Source organism: Centroberyx gerrardi, chromosome 21 (assembly GCF_048128805.1).
Source record: "Centroberyx gerrardi isolate f3 chromosome 21, fCenGer3.hap1.cur.20231027, whole genome shotgun sequence".
Classification (NCBI taxonomy): domain Eukaryota; kingdom Metazoa; phylum Chordata; class Actinopteri; order Beryciformes; family Berycidae; genus Centroberyx; species Centroberyx gerrardi.
In genome coordinates, this window is record NC_136017.1 from 5,749,767 (window position 1) to 5,766,470 (window position 16,704).

The 16,704-nt window shown below is 38.6% G+C and overlaps 1 protein-coding gene across 2 annotated transcripts; it reads right to left on the reverse strand.

The window, feature by feature from the left end:
* Window positions 1-4,268: 4,268 nt before the first annotated feature.
* Window positions 4,269-16,493, reverse strand: LOC139930491 (calcitonin gene-related peptide type 1 receptor-like). Of its 2 annotated transcripts, XM_071923704.2 has the most exons (13): window positions 16,413-16,493; window positions 12,982-13,057; window positions 12,039-12,195; window positions 10,644-10,754; window positions 9,889-10,001; window positions 9,701-9,792; window positions 8,714-8,840; window positions 8,406-8,559; window positions 7,976-8,036; window positions 7,564-7,630; window positions 6,580-6,798; window positions 5,919-5,960; window positions 4,269-5,340 (listed from the first exon to the last, which is right to left on the reverse strand). In XM_071923704.2, exons 2-13 carry the CDS (start codon window positions 13,048-13,050, stop codon window positions 5,119-5,121), a joined length of 1,434 nt encoding a protein of 477 aa, XP_071779805.1. In that variant the 5' UTR covers window positions 13,051-13,057; window positions 16,413-16,493; the 3' UTR covers window positions 4,269-5,118. The 2 variants fall into 2 exon arrangements, with proteins under 2 accessions (XP_071779805.1, XP_078147232.1); XM_078291106.1 differs by lacking the exons at window positions 12,982-13,057; window positions 16,413-16,493 and adding an exon at window positions 16,318-16,331 and having other exon boundaries at window positions 12,039-12,229.
* Between the last annotated feature and the right edge of the window lie 211 nt (window positions 16,494-16,704).

The following is a 16,704-nucleotide window of genomic DNA, read 5'->3' on the forward strand; positions in this document are numbered from 1 at the left end:
GGAAGGCAGCTAATTTGATGGTGTTGTGGTGTTAGGAAAACAACATGACAAAAGGTTTGTTGTTACAGTAACTCAGTAACTCAGTCCAGAGCTTTCAGATGTGACAAGTGCAGTTAATAGTTTAGATTTTGTTTTTTATCAGTGTTTCAAAGAGGAAACTTGTGCCCACATAGGCTAAACCACACAGGATGCTAGGTTAGCTTAAACGGTGATGTAACAGGATGCTAAAAGTTATATGGACTGCCTCCATAAAAATGTCAGATGTTTAGTGTACTGCACAGAAATTACATAGCAAGATATATTCTCATGATTACTGTAATGCTAATGTCATGCAACACCACAGATACATCATACAGGAACACTTTGAAAGGCATGCACATAGCTGGCAAATGCTACTCGCAATGTGTTCTGTTTGCAGATTAAATCTTTTATCCTCAGGAAAATGTAACATTTGTGCACATTTATTGTAATATTTGAAGAGTTTTGTTCCACAATAAGATTTGAAAAAGGCAATAAAACAATGAACTTCAGATAATGATTTAAAACAAAAGGATAGATATTGCATTTTCTCTTTGTGGTTTTCTTTTTCTTATTTTACCTGTTCTTATAAGTTTGACATTTGGAAGAGGGGTAGACAATAATACATCCCATATTTCACTAGGAAACACTTCAGAAGCTCAGACAAGGAGATCACACCCTGAAGAGAATATGTGGGGGAAAGAAATACTGTTACATATTTTCTTACATTCCTCTTGGGAAATGAAACGGAAGTGTCTTAAGACTGTCCCAATCAGAAAAACGCTTCAAAACAAGAGAGAGACAGAAAGAAAGAGAGAGAGAGAGAGAGAGAGAGAGAGAGAGAGAGAGAGAGAGAGAGAGAGAGAGAGACAGAGAGAGAGAGAGAGAGAGAGACCTTAAATGGAATGAAAGACAAAGACCTTTTGTTTTGAGAGTGGGACTTCGCCTAATTGTTAAATCTCAATTTTAAACACCTTATATATTTGCAGTATTACTTCTCCATCAGCGAGCATCACAGTATATTGTCAAGATCTTATGACAAAACTCTATACATGTAAAAGCAATGAAAATGAGATTCGATATGATAAAGTAACACACAACTATGCCCGGCATAACATAAATATCTGACTTTCTGTAAGACTTCAATCCACAATAGAGCACAGCCAACGTCAGGGTTTAGGTATTTTATTGCAAAATATGATACCTGTAACATGGAGGGATTGAAGAAAAGCTCCACCCAAATCCTGACTCTAAACTGAGTTTTCACACAGCGATGAGGTTTCCAATATCTTTCACTTTTGTGGCCATTAAGGCCTTCAAATCCAGCGTAGGATTTTCTTTACCCTCATCTCATTGGAAACAGTACAGAGAAGATGTGGTGCACTTTGGGAAATATAGGCAAACCCCAGTGTGGTAAATTGTTAGAATACACTTATCATGAACAGTAGTGATATTCTCTAATTCCATCATCAAAATATGATACAAATTTTTTTTTTAAAGTCTTATTTTTGGGGGCAATTTTACCATAAAAGTGGTCTGTTTTCATTAGACAGCAGGCTCACCTCAATAGGATTCCATGAAGTTCCAAAACTGGATACGACTACAAATAATACACACAAAGAAATCATTGTTAAGGAAACCTTATGAATCTCCTACTAGTCTGGTGGCTCTTTCTCATCTAAATGATATTTGTTGATAAATCTTTATAGACCACAAAAAAGTCACAGGTTCAATCCCTACCAGCTCACTCTTTTTAAAATCTCTCTGGATACGATATGCTAGCAAAATGCCTAACATGTAAATATCATACCAAAGTGAAATATCACTTTAAGATTGCAATTAAATTTATGAAAGGGCTGAAACCAGCAGCCCTCCACTTGCCATATTGATGCCCATTCCTGTTATGAAAATTACTCCTTAACTCTAACTGTAACTGGATGTGAAGGACTTCATTACGAAAATTGGAAAATTTAAAAGCACAGGAAAGAAACTGATGATAATTTGTAGGAAATAATTGTAAATGCCAATCTCTGCTGCACACATGCTCTTTTTTCAATTTTCTAGGTAGCATTTTATTTATTTCCTAGAGTATTTTAAAGGGAATTTATTTAACTTATAATTATCAGTGTTTATACTATTAATCAAACCAGCCTGGGTTTGTGGGCTACAGAGAATGGAGTCAATATACAATGATGCAGTCCATCTCAGTTGACTGGAAACATATGCAAAATACACCAATAGCTGTCTAAATACAATGCTCTTCTTTATATTCTGCGTCTTAATATATGTCATATTCATACTCAACATACAGTCATAAATATATACAAACACATGCACTTTTCACACCCTAGTTTCTCTCTGCCTTTCTTTCTGTCACAGACATCTCTCCAGCATTTTGGAATAATTGGAATAATATGAAAAACTTGAAAACACAATGAGCTCAAAGGACCTTGAACTCAGTGGATATCTATCACCTGTCTGTACAAGGCAACTTTATGTTTCCAACAAAATCATATTGGGAACCTTGTTTATTTAACTTAACTTAAACGAAGAAATGAGAATTAATGAATGAAATTAACTTTTCCTCAAGGGACAGTCCACCCCAAATTTCAAATTGCAGGCCTTTAACTTGCAGGCTTTTTTGTTTTACTTGGGTCAAAGTGGTGTTAGCTTGGTCACGGACATTTTCTGTCTACGTGTCCAGTTGCAGAGGTAGAGGATGGTACTAGCACTGCCAAGAGTTTTACAAATATATCAAATGCCTATACATTTTTAGCATGGATGGCCCAAGTGGGAATGTAACCCCTATCCTTGGCATAGATTTGAGTTTTAGTTCTACAAACATTTCTCAGAGGCAGAAATAATCTCATTGGTTGAGTTAAACCTCAGTGGGCGGAGCCAAAGAACCACAGATATTCTGGCTAAATCGCGGACTAAAGCCCAGTGAAAAGAAGCGTAGCACTCTTGCTACTAGCTGAATCTAGCCAAGTTAGCTTAGCTTGTTAGCTTTGCTGACTGTCAAACCAGTTATACTTGCCTTTAAATATCTAGGTAAGCTAGTTAGCTAGCTGCTGACCACCCAACATCATGAATGACATGATCATGAATCAACAGAAAATAAGAGGTCATTGCCATTTCTATTTTTTATTTATATTTTGATAAGAGTTCCTTCTTTGCCATTTAGGTTTGTCAGTTAGCTAACTTGCACTCTGAAAAACTGTCAAATCTTTGGCTCCGCCCACTGATGTTTAACTCAACCAATCAGATTATTTCCACCTCCAGAGTAGCTCTGCCTCTGAGAAATGTTTGTAGAACTAAAACTCCAGTCTATGCCAAGGATAGGGGTTACATTCCCACTTGGGCCATCCATGTTAAAAATGTATACACCCATGATACAGGAAAGTGCTTTAAATATAAGCGTCCACCAAATGGCATATGTTATGTTATGTTTCACACACATACTGCAGGAAGTTAGCTGAAAAATGAGCTGACCAGCATGTTTCAGTTACTAGCCCACTCCTCTGACCTCAGGACCAAAAGTAAACCAAAACTTGGTTAGCCACTTCAAAGACGCAAGTATTATTTATCTCTGAAATATGTACCATCCCTTTATGAAATTACATTAAAAAGCCCTATCCGGACGGGATTCGTTCTTACCAGAGGAAGTCAGGTAATTCAGAGATTTTGCAGAATAATACTGTAATTATTATAGAGCGGCCTTCCCTGTGGGAGTAAGAACTGCAGGACAAATAACCTGCTTCAATTCTAGTACCATCCAGATTAACACTCTGTTTGATGCTAATTACAGATACATTGTGTGATACTTAAAAAAAAAAACCTTATCATTTCTGGCTTTGTGAACCATTCAGAATATGATCACACAAAAATGGTGAAGAGGCTGTTTTGACTATTGTTTCCTGCGTGAAAAAGTTGATGGTAGAAGTAATTCGTTACACATTTCATACTATAAAATGCCACCTCAGTAAGTTTATGCAATAATGTAGATTTTGATTTATCCTGTGCAGATCTTTCATTGAAATCATTGACATAGTGTTAATAATTACATTACCCACGTTGTCCTGTACTACTTATCCCACACAGGCAGGGCTTAGGTTGTGAACTGCAGTGGTTTCACTGGTAGTGCCATTATAAAAGCAATAACACCCAAAAGAGCGTTCTTTACTGGGATTATGGGTACAACAGTGTTGCAGCTGGTACAAGGCCCAGCCGAGTGCCACTGGCAGCACTGAAGTACTCATAATTACAGCAAAAAACATCTTCAAAGGTATTAACACTTCATTACAATGATTACCAAGGCATGTGTACTGTCTGAGAAGTTTTCTTCGAAGTAGTATACATACATAAGAAACAAAAAAACAGGAGAAAACAAGAAAGATGATCAACTAGCTAACTAGCTAGTTGCCAACTGAATGGTTGAACAGTGTTTTGGCCAATTAGATTGTTTGGCTGTAGCTACCCATTATATAAAGGTAGTATAACATCCTCAAAATGCTGCGTGGAAAAAGTCATAAATTCTCTCTCTGCAAGACCATAACAGTCAACTCAGTGTGAAAGAGCCATGTGCCGTAGCAAAGTAAACCACCAAGGCTAACGTTGCTCCTCTTGGACTTCAGTGCTTCTTGTTCATGGAGGACTCTTTGTCAAGTTTAATCCACAAGATGAAAAAAGTAATCATTCCTTGTGTTAATACCATACAGTGAGGCAGCAGATAGCTTTAATTCTTAAGAGCCTTTTTGAATATTCATGGAAAGTAGTGAATGATGACTATATATAAAGGAACAGTGAGTTTGGTCTCTCTCAAAAAATCCATTTGAGAACATCCGTCAGAAAAAGCCATATGAGTCAAAAATAAAAGTTGTGTTTACTGGTTTGAAGATGGAAAAATGGAAAAATAAAAATAATACTAACGTTAAATACTCAACTGCCATGGGCAGTAACTCCAAGAAAATATAAAGACGATGAAAGAAGACTGTGAAATTCTCTTAAATTCCCCAGCTTGCTTCTGTAAATTCACATCAATCTTCAAAATATCTCGGAGGATTGGGAGAGAAAGGAAGCGGCGAGCCTCGAGCGCCTCCCTCACGCGAAAGGGTTGTCCGATCTGAGGATGGTGGTTTCGATGTCGTGGTAGCTCTTGCCGTTCATGTGCTCGACGTGGCTCTCGATGCTGTAGCAGCGGTGGACCTCCGTGAGCGACGACGCCACGTAGGAGGCCGAGCGGAAGATGTCGGCGTGGGCGAAGGTGCCCAGGCCGAACTGCATTCGCTGCTGGTTCCAGTGTCTCCGCAAGACGCTTTGAACCTAAGAGAGGAGAGACCCAAAGAGGATGTAAGACACAAGAGGACTCAGGGTGGAAGAGATAAAGAGATCGTCCTGTACCTGAAAGGCCTCAGGCTTGATCCCTACAAGAGGCATTGTGTCCATCAACATTCATGCGAACTCTCAAACTGTCTTTGAGCAAAACACTGAACCCCTAAATTTCTCTTTGTAAGTTGCTCTGGATAAGAGTGTCAGCTCAATGCTAAAAATGTAAATGAAAACTCAAGAACCATGGTTTTACACTATGTAAATTGCTTCAAAATGAGCTTTAACGGTAATTTTTCACTCACATTGGGAACTCAATTTTCCTAAATCAGTGAAGTTACTCAACCAACAAAAATGAGTTAAAAATGTGGATTGAATGAAAGTGCAATAAACAGGTTGCGTTCAGTACTTTTGGCAATGTGCAATATAAATGCCAAGAGAGTGAAATGTAATGCAGCTGCCCGGAAAGCCTGTCCAACCATAAAATATACTTGTATCCAGTGAGACCCACACACCTAAAAAGACAACATGGAAAACTGTCACAAATCACATGATGAATCAAGCTCAGCACTTACCTCCCCATTGAAGAAGCAGAATATTGTAGCAACCAAGAGACCCTGGGAATAAAAAAAAAAAAGAGTTTCTTGATGACTTATGAAAATGAACCAGATGAGAAATCCTTTGAGCTCATACAACTGTATCATGGGCCTGCAAACTAAAAATACTGTTCACAACTTCACACATTAATGCTGCCCCAAAAACATAAATGCAATTGTATCCAACCATGAAAAATTAATTGGATTTACACTATTGCCTTTGGATAGTCAGAGATCAAGCTCAAGCCTAGATCAAGCCTAGTTATAAACTATAAAATCAGTTATAAACACATGAAGTTAGTTATGCTAGACTTTCCAAGCATGAGGTACTGTTTGCTATTATTAGTGACATCTGTCTCCTTCTACCCATAAAACCTTGTGTTTTGTGGTTGTTTCCTGTAGTTGGTTCAGATTACTGCTAATGAACCGCACTGCAGTTCTCTTGTTAGAGGACTGACTCATTTTCAGGCATCTCGGTTCGGCTATTTGGTGCCACCAGAGTTCGAATGGCATCGTTCTCATCTACCCAAACAAACCAAATTAAAGGAGTAAACGCTCCAGAGTTCGAATAAACCGCTCCAAACATTCTCGGTGTGAATGCATCCTTAGATAACGGAGTCCGTAGAGGTGCTCTGCTCACCTGGTAGTGCATGAGGATATTCATGATGTACTGAAAGATCTCAAAGGCCAGGCGTCCCTGGGGCTTGTAGGGGATCAGGACGAACTGAATCCCGAGCAGAGGGACCAGGATGAGGGTGGCTCTCACTGCCTTCATGTACAGGCTGGACTCTGCCTGGTGGGTCACTTTCAGCTTGGTGATGAGAACACGCACGATGTTCAGCAGGAAGAACAGGTTCACCTGAAATGAAAAAAGACCAAACTGAATGATGTTTGATGTTACAATAAAGAAAATGGTTGGTATATTTTCAAAGAAGTTAGCAGTACTACTACCATGACTTCTACTGCTAGTGCTGCTGCTACTACTACTAATACTACCACTAATACTACTGTAACTACTACTAGTACTGCTACTACTACTATTACTGATACTATTAAGATAACATGAAACTGTATTCATGAAATCAGGTTGTTACAGCAGCAAATCGTAATAGGATACATAGGATACAGCAAAGAAAAACACTTTCACACACTAGTACAATGTTAATAATCATTAACACACATTGTAGCTCGTAATTCCAAGATCAATAAACAGTTTAAATTATGTCAGAGATGGAGTATCTTGAGATGAAATGCTTCATATAGAGATATACCATGTTATAAGATTGTTACAAGATCTTATAATAGCACATATGGCTGCTGTCTGGTAAAAACACATATCTGCATAAAGAAATGAAGGAGTGATGAAAATAATGCTTATTTTTTTAAGTTTTTTTGAATAAATACAAATGGATTTTAACAGGTTCCAATGGCTCACAGGTAATGCAACTCACCCAACACATTAATGACCATCTAAACTTTCATTTCAAGTAAGAAAAAGAAAAAAGAAAATTGCAGTTATGTGGTTTTTACCCAACAGTAGCGACATGATACACATTATGGTCCATAATGTATGCCTTTAGTCACATGTTTGCCTGATTTTCTCACAGTACAATTCAGTGCTTACCAGCAGTGCGGCACAGATGGGGCCGTGGATAATGTAGAGCAAGGAAGTGTCTGAGCTGATCCAGCAACTGTGAAGTTACAGACAAACACAGAATCAGATAAATGCCATATTATGCAGTCGCTCACCTTACGTCAGAGTTTCATAAAGTACGACGAAATTACATGCGGCAAATGAAAGAGTATTAGAGTGTAGAGAGATTAGGTTCTTCATCTTTATTTTGTTTGTTTTCATAACTTTTATATCTTTCAAGTGAGATGTTTCTTTTAAGCCGTTTGGGATTTTTCTTTTTCTTTTCTTTCTTCAGTCTGTGTAATATTTCTATATGTAAATACATGAACATAAAGTAGTTGGGCATAGCGATACCCTTGGAATTGATCATCCGCATTTGGAGATGTTAATCAAAAAGACTCACTTGTCGTTGTAGTAGCAGCGACGAGCTATTGCGTGTATCAGTGCTGGCACAAGTGGAAAACCTGTAAAATAACATTTGGTACATTTATGACATTTGGTACATTTCTGCACAAGACACAGAAAGGGACATGTTTAAAATACATTAACAAATCTGTATTTGATTTAACTCAGTCAGAAAAATTAAACATTTAAACTGTTAATTAAGCAATAAGCCACAAGAGGCTATGGTTTACAGTGATTTTAAAACACTGGGGTATCAATCCCTGTGCAGCTCAACCTTTTCATTGTTAGGGGTTTCATTCCCACTGTAAAGCATCATATGCACTTTCTAAGTCCGCCAAATTTCCCATGTTAGCAAGTGAATTAGATGGACAGAGGTTTTCAGAAGATGCAGATAAAGCTTCTCACTCCCCGAGAAAAGCCCTACTCACCCCATCCCAGTAAGTAATACCACATGAGATGCTGCTTCTCTGCAAACACCGCCACAACGATGAGCGTGTGCAGGTAGATTCCCTCACACAGCATCCAGAAGTAGTTACAGCTCAGCAAATACAGGTGGATGAACATGATCACCTTACAGCTCACCTAGACAGAAGAAAGCAGCATGAGCCCCGGCATCTTCCGACACAAAAACCTAAAATCTCCACTGAGCAGATATCAGAGTTAATCTAAGATATAGTATGTGTATTAGTGATATCGAGAAATCCTTTGAGCCTCTGATGCAAAGAGTCTTACTCACAGAATTGCTTTGCATGAGTTCCTGGTTGTTTGCCACTGCGGTGAGCCAGATGATGGTGATGACTGAGTTTAGTACAAATGAGAAAAAGAGGTTTTTGTGGAGCGTTATCCTCTGGCAGCTCAGACTCCTGAGGGGATCAGGGAGAGGAGAGACACACATAATTTATTCTGTGATGCAATGAAATAATAAAGTTCAGTCAGCTCACGTCAGAGGTGGGGACTCGAGTCACAGTTTTAATTGCTTGAGACTTGACTTGATGCATGAAGAGAAGACTTGAGACTTGACTTGACTTGGGTTCTGGTGACTTGGGACTTGACTCTGACTTGTACTTTGATGACTTGAAAAGGTTTCTAAAGTCTCAACAAAAGATCTTGTGTTTGTGTAAATGACTTAGATTGAAAGTGATGAGATTTGTTCCAGCAGACGTCTGAATTTAAATTCTGTTTTCTGAATTTGTATGGAATGATTGAATTTATTGAAGTTGAAACTGATTATAGAAATCAAACTCATGATGCTCTTACCAAGTTTTTATCCTATTAAAACCATATTGCATTGAAAAGTCCTAGATATTTAGTTTTCTTTAAGATATTAAATTGATACTGGACTCTTGATTTGTTCTGACTTGACTTGCTGTTCTACATTTAGACTTGAGACTTTAGATTAATGACATGGACTTGACTTGGACTTGACTTGGTAATCTACATTTAGACTTGAGACTTGTACCTCAATACTTGAGACTGACTTGAGACTAGCGCAAACTTGACTTGGTCACACCTCAGGCTCACGTACATTCTATCATCTAGATTCGATCACTTTTGCGAGGTCAGCCATGGATTTGCAATGAAATTTAAGGACTGTCAGGTCAAACATCTGAACACTTTTCATGTGAGAGATTAGATAAATAAGGTTATAGTATATAAAGAACTACAGAGAAAGCGGCGGTAGTGCAGTCATGTGTTTGTAGTCCACTGTTCTGTCCATACTTACTTGTAATGGAAGAATATTCCTAACGATATGAACAATGATGTCAGCGACAGTCCGTGGCCAATCAGAACCAAGTAGAAGAGATTCATCGCCGTCTGCAAGAAAACACAACGAATACAACATGACATATACAGTATATATATTCTGCCATGGCTTCCAGATGTTTCTTTCTCTCTCATCCTTGAACATACCCTCCTGCCGTGCTTAGTGTTGGCGGTGCATTTGGTGTAGTTGGTCCAGGTCCTGTTGCTCTGCGGGTGGCGCCACCAGTCGCCCGTCTCAGTGCAGACTTTGGATGCCACCTCTGTTAACACATTTGAGATTAAGCATCAGGCAGAAAGGAAAAGCAAAACATGCTGTAAAGATGCAACTTCTGCCCCCCTTGATTTATGGTGGCCTGTAGCTGACACAAAAAATAAAGTCACATTTTCACAATAGGGATGAGTAAGCTAGCTAATTGGAGCAGAGATCAAACAGAAACGTCTTGTGAAGAGGTAATACATCACCACGTAAAATAGTGGAATAATAATCCGGATTTGTTGTTTGCTTTTTTGGCTTGAGAACAAGGCTTTTCAGCCTGTGTAACTAAAGGTCTCGTGACACCGGTTGCTTGTAGCACCGTCTTCTATTGTTGAGAAGTTGAAAATGTAAATAGAGTGTCGTGAAATTCCAATGGATGGGAAGTTTTCGTCCCAAAGCTGAGAAAAGGCCGGAAAGTGAGTTTTGAAAGCCAGAAATCTCTGCACCTGGTGAAGTAATTGCTGAGTCACTGGTACTGATCAACAACCCTATCACCGCAGATATATCATGGTCATTTTGTGCCATAGCGCAGTAAAAATCTTACTTATTGCCCCTTTGACAAGTTCAAAAGTTGACTTAATTAGTAAGAGCCAATTTATCATTATTGGTTGAGATCACAGAAAACACAGAGAGCACAGAAATGTACCTTTGGGGTCGAAGTCTCCGTAGTAGTCTGGACAGTGCTGCTCTGTGGTGAAGCCAGCTTCAGTTTCATCCCAGCACAGCCATCCATCCCACGTCCTGTTGCACATCGGACCTGACACACAGCGAACGAGTCAGACAGCGTGTTCCACTGCATACATGTACATACCTGGCAAAGTATGGTACGCTTTTTGTTGTTTTCAAGCTTTCCAGGGTAGGTCCAGAAAATATGTATCCTTGTAGCATTACTGCTTGTACCGCTACTTAAAGGTAATTGGAGCTAGTCTTACCTATCTAGGCCGGGGTGCGTGCAAACGTGACGTATATTGAAAACAACAGCTAGTGGCGATTTCAGCTAAATAATGGTGTAAATGTCGGTCTTTTCAAGTCACTTTGGGATCTGTTGGCTTCAAGAGACTTGGATTATCCTGGAAGAGCTGCATGAAGCCATTTTATGGTTATTTTCCATTATTTTTTGAAGTCTGAAGACTTCAAAAAATAATAGCGTTTGAGAACGCTGCAACATACTTCAGTTGGCAAGCTTTGGGACTGTTGTATGGACAAACGAACGAATTTTCATTTTTGGGTGAACTATTCCTTTAATAGGGATGCTAGTGTGGCTGATTGGCACTGAAAAAACTTCAAAAAGATGTCAGTGTACCTGAAGAAGGGAGTTATGAGGCAGAGGTATAATGCAAAATGTTGTGGTTTTATTAACCAAAAAATAATATTGTGCAAAAATCAAGAAACACAAAGATGAAGTCCCAGGATGCTATAAATAACAATTTAAATCATATAAATCCACTTCCACAGCCTCACAGCAAGCTGTTACCTTCCTCAGCCCTACCTTGATTGGACTGAACTATTAACAGAGGTAAACACAGGGTAGGCTATACAAGAGGAGGTATTGTAAGCATTCTTAAAATGTAAATGAAAAATAAGATTTCAAACATTATTATATTGGTTGACTATCTAAAGTAAAGCAGTTTACATATAGTCACCATTCTATGTGGGAAATTTAACTTCCACATTACTATAGACTTTAACCAGAGTATCTCCCTCCCCCAGTGACTTGGTACTGCCCAGGCCACTCTTTAAATACAGGGATGCAGCCACCTACTCGCTCTTTAACTCACCTTACCCTCACGACTCTGTGCAGGTATGTTTACATAACTTATCAGGAGGTAGGACCTTTTCACAACCCTCTATTGTTTTAGCTCATAATCATACAGTATCATCCTTTGTTGATATTAAGCTATTCAGTGTACAATAGGCCTACATTCATAGAAAAATGAGAAAACAGCCTTTTAGTCTTTTTAGCCTAGTTAAGTTTTCATTTAGGAATGCCAGTTTTATTTTCCACTGAGCTGTCACAGGTCTTCAAAGCCGTATCTCTTACCGTTTTTTTTCTGATGCGAGTCTTTCAAGATCCGCTGGAAGCATTCATATTGGGCCGTGGCAATCTTGCTGCGTGTGACATCAAATTCGCCCTGGTGATTTGGAGGATGCTCCTCTCGCTGGTAATCGTTGACTTTAGGGCTCGCTAGCACAAGCAGCTGGGACAGAGACACCACACACAGATACACACACACCCACAAGAAATGTGAATTATATTGTTTGTTTAATAAGAGTTCTATATTTAATGCATTATTAATGATGTCTGTTTGTGCTAGACCCATTCAAAGCAGAAAACCAATCAAATGCAGAGCGATAAAGTCCAGACAGGAAGTGAGTGATTGTTGCCATTATGTCCAGGAAGAGGGAAACTTGAAGGTAGAGATTTTGTTTCGTTTACAGAAAGAAGATGAGGAATTACTAGAAAATTAATTACTGGGATCATACTGTGTCTACTGTATTTGCCATTGGCTGGTCAAAATCCCTCTCTAACTACAAAACTACAAAAACCTTTTTTCTAAATTGCATCATATTTACCTTTGGCTGACCAACTTTTATTGAAAATAATAAGCAAAGTAAGGAAGAAATGGGCTGTATCGCTGTTATATGAAAACCTCGTAATTCCAAATTTGTTGGGTTTCATGTCTTAACTCCAATTGAAGGATTAGATAGTTTTCTGTGGAGTGGAAAAGTTTCAGTATTTTACTTTCTCAACTACCTCCAGTCACAGAATGAGATAAAAACAAAGTCTACAGTTTGTTTGATAATCAAAATCAGTCATGCATTAATTAAAATCATCGAGGATAACCAAAACTTATTTCCAATGTGGTCCCCTTTTTAAAAGACAAGAATTAAGGCTAAGAAAGCATGTCATTGGCTGGCTGAGAGTCGCAGTTCATCCCATAAGAAAACACATCAAAAAAAGCAAGTTTAGATGCGGTATCCACCTTAGTGAGGGAGCACAGCAGCAGCAGGAACAGCGTGCAGTCAGGATCCATCCTCGCTCGGATCTCCATCCGTATTCTGAGGAAAGTTGAAAATAGTTTTCAAGTTGAGAAAAGGAAACTGGGTCATCAGGAGGAGAGTTGGCGGTCCATGTCAAACACTGTTCATATGACTCAATGTTTCAGTATGGGGAAAACATATTGGGACATTTATTTTTGGCTCAAATCATAGATGATAAATAAAGTACAGATGGTCAGCTGCTATTGGAGGGTATTTTTATGCGATTCGGAGGAACAGGTAAAAATGTCAGCACTTTCTGTACTGAATAATTTCCCCCCAGAGTTCAATAAGAAAAATCCTTCCTGAGCTGCAGCAGCTGCTAACCTGATCCAGCGCTCTGCTGCAGCAGCATGTGTTGGTTTTGTATTTGTAGGCCTCATTTTAATTAACACACTTTTAGTATTTTCATTTTTCGTTCTTTTTTTTTTCTATGAATTGTGTTTTTAGATATTTCACATTGCTTCCTTGACATTATTATCTTTACTAAGCTGTACCTTATGCTGCTGGCAAAACCCCCCTTTCCTCCAGAGACGATAAACTATTATCTATTTATCTGTACATGAACTTCATAGCAACTATCAGAATTGCCTCATATGACATCCAGCATGATAAGTGTTAAGATTCAAAAAATGAAAATACGTTTTGCTGTCAGGATATTCAAATTTCCCAGTGGACTTAAAGCAGACTTCAAAGTATGGGTTTTGACTGTATAAATTTGAGGTCTATTTACCTGCGTTTTGGGGGATTTTTTTCTTCTTTCAATCCAGTGAAACTCCCAATATAGGTCAGTTCTATTTTAAAACTTCAGAATACATTTCAAAAACTCATATTTAGCTGCTGCCTGCTGTTCATCCTTGTATCAAGAGCCGTGTAAATAAATCTGAGAATAAAACCATGGCCTCCAAGCCCATGTTTTTACTTTTCAATAGCAGGACTCCCCTTTTTGGATGTCTGGGTTACAAATTTGGCCTTTAGTTTCCTCTTGTTCCCCGCAGCTTCCTTCCTGTGTCGTTATTATGCGTGTTAAGCAACTTTAACCACAGTCTGGCAAAAGACAGAGCGTCAATATGGACGTTTGTCAGAGAGGTCAGTATCATGGCAAATACAGTAAGGACACGTGTGACAAACTCACTCACATACAGAAGCTTTCCTCTGCTGACATGCAGATGCTCCATATGTTCGTCTACATTTTAAGATGATATGAAATTGGAATGATCTTCATGGGGAAATTGTATTAGTCGTTGCAGTGGCCAATAATTGGATACAGCTTAGAAAAAATTGAATATAAACAGAAAAATAGTATATAAATGGCAATATAACAAATAAGGTTTATATTAAAATGTGTAACCAACAATTTTAACATATGAAAACTATAGGAAACGGTAAGAGTTAAAACTCTGTTTGGCTGTGCAAAATGACAGCAGTAGAACTGAATGCAGAATATGTACGCTGTAAAAATGTCCCAAAAATCTAACATACATGTATATGAGATATGTGAGTGTCATGCGCTCGTTGTCCAGCTCATACACCTGGGCTTACAAGACACATCCAGTCATCATGTTGTAGTTGGTGCATGAGAAACATTATCTGAAACAAACTCAGGTATCATGCAGACATCGAGCCTTTCAGTTTGTGTATAACGAACATATTCCCAAACAAATTCAGGGATCAAGTCATAATCATCTAGCCAAAATAAATTGGCAAAAACAGAAGTCATTTTACGATGAAGCACCTTTCTCAGCTCATCATATAATGGGTAACAGGTCAATTGAATTACTATTAGTATTGGTGGAAGTAGTAGCAGTAATAGTAGTAGTTGTAGTGGTGTGGTATCAGTACCAGCATTACATTAATGATGGATAGTGTGTATGTGTACTGTATATCTGAATTCAACTATGCTTCACTAGTAGGTCCATGATGCTCTATATCTTTTGAAATATTGAATAACGAACTCCACTGTTTGTTTGTTTTTTTCAAAATGGATTTAAAGTAAAGCATTTCAGAATAGAACTCTTAAGGAGTAACACTGTTGTCTTATTAAAGCCGTCTCTAATTCTGCGGCTCCAGTCTGTGAGTAAGCATCGACCTGAGGGGAGGAACTGGGATTCCTGTGTATTCCCTCTGCATCCTCACTTCCCTGCAGGTTACCGTCGGCCCTGAATCTGTTCCTGTGAGTCAATTTCCAAACAACTGTATCCCACTATTTCCATTTTGTAGAGACGTCATGATCTGAATTGCATAACTCTTATTGAAGTACGTAAAAAATCTTATTTTGACATTTTTACCAATTTTGACCAAATTTTTAACTCACTTATTGTCCCTTAAAGGATGGATTTTTTTTTTTCTAATTTTGTGCTATCAATCATTTTGTAAGTGTCATTTTTTTTTTTCAAATGCTGCTCTCATTTTAGTGTTGTCAAACCAACAGCCAATGCAGCAACCCAGACCAACAGCCTTTATTCATTTCCTCTTCTTTACCCCTGCTACATCAGGAAGGCTTTGTCAGTTTAGATGATTAATATCTTCTCACACACACACACACACACACGCACACACACACACACACGTAGACATGCAGCCATATCTCTCTAATGCCACACTAAGACTCTTATTTACCTAGAAGTGAAGTTACTCCCTATAGCTACATGGCCCTTCTGTATCAAAACATGAGGATTCCCAAACTTTCCCATGTCAGGAACTCCAATTAGAAACACATTTGAGAGCCTGAAGTCCACCATGTGAGCAGGTTTTTGTTGTTGGATTGCACAACTGTGATCAAATTCACCAGTCTTGTACATTCCCTCTCTGTGCTAAAAGTAAACAATTTAGGAACTAACAAAGTATCTCAACACATCAGCACTAAGCTCTCCTCAATTGACTTATGAATTACAAAACATAATTGCTGCCATGCATAGCACAAACCAACAGCTAATTCTGGCCTTAATATCAGGACCAGCAACAAATAAAATAAGCATACAAACAGGTACTGGTGTGTATTTGTGTGTGTGTGTGTACAAAAGGCCCTGCTAGAATATCTAGTTCTGTTATTGTAGTACATGAATGATTTTTGCCTATCATTTTCGCTTAAACTGAAGCAGAATATCCAATTAAAGAGGTACACTACTACGACCCTAACCTAGGCGCCCCAAAAACATCCTGACACATCTCAGAAATATATTTAAGCTGGGGGGTTGTTTTGTTTCTGGAGCCCGTACCCCTAAAACGTGTGTGTTCATGTGTGTTCAGCTCAACCTGCTCTTCAAAAATTAACCTTTCAGCAGCTTCTGTCCATCTCCAGCACCATAAGACACGAGAATTTTAATGGTGATCGTAGTCTACGTGGTGAAAAATTATAATTGTTAATGGGACTTACCGATGCAGCAGTAGAAAAATTAGATATCACTTTGTTCCTGAAGAGCAGCCGTATGTTCTGTGTGTATCCTCCCAGAGTCTGTGAGCTCTACTGGGAAAGAAGAGGCAAGACTCAACTGTCCTGATAAAGACTGACTGGGGCTTTGTGTGACATCACATGCTTGCCTTTTCGGGAGGCTATCCCCAACTATCAATAGGCCTACAGTGCCATGGCAATTACCGAGAGTCAATTTTGTTTAAAAAAAGTTCCAAAAAAAAGTTCTTAGGGTACAACATGCTCTATCACTTATCAT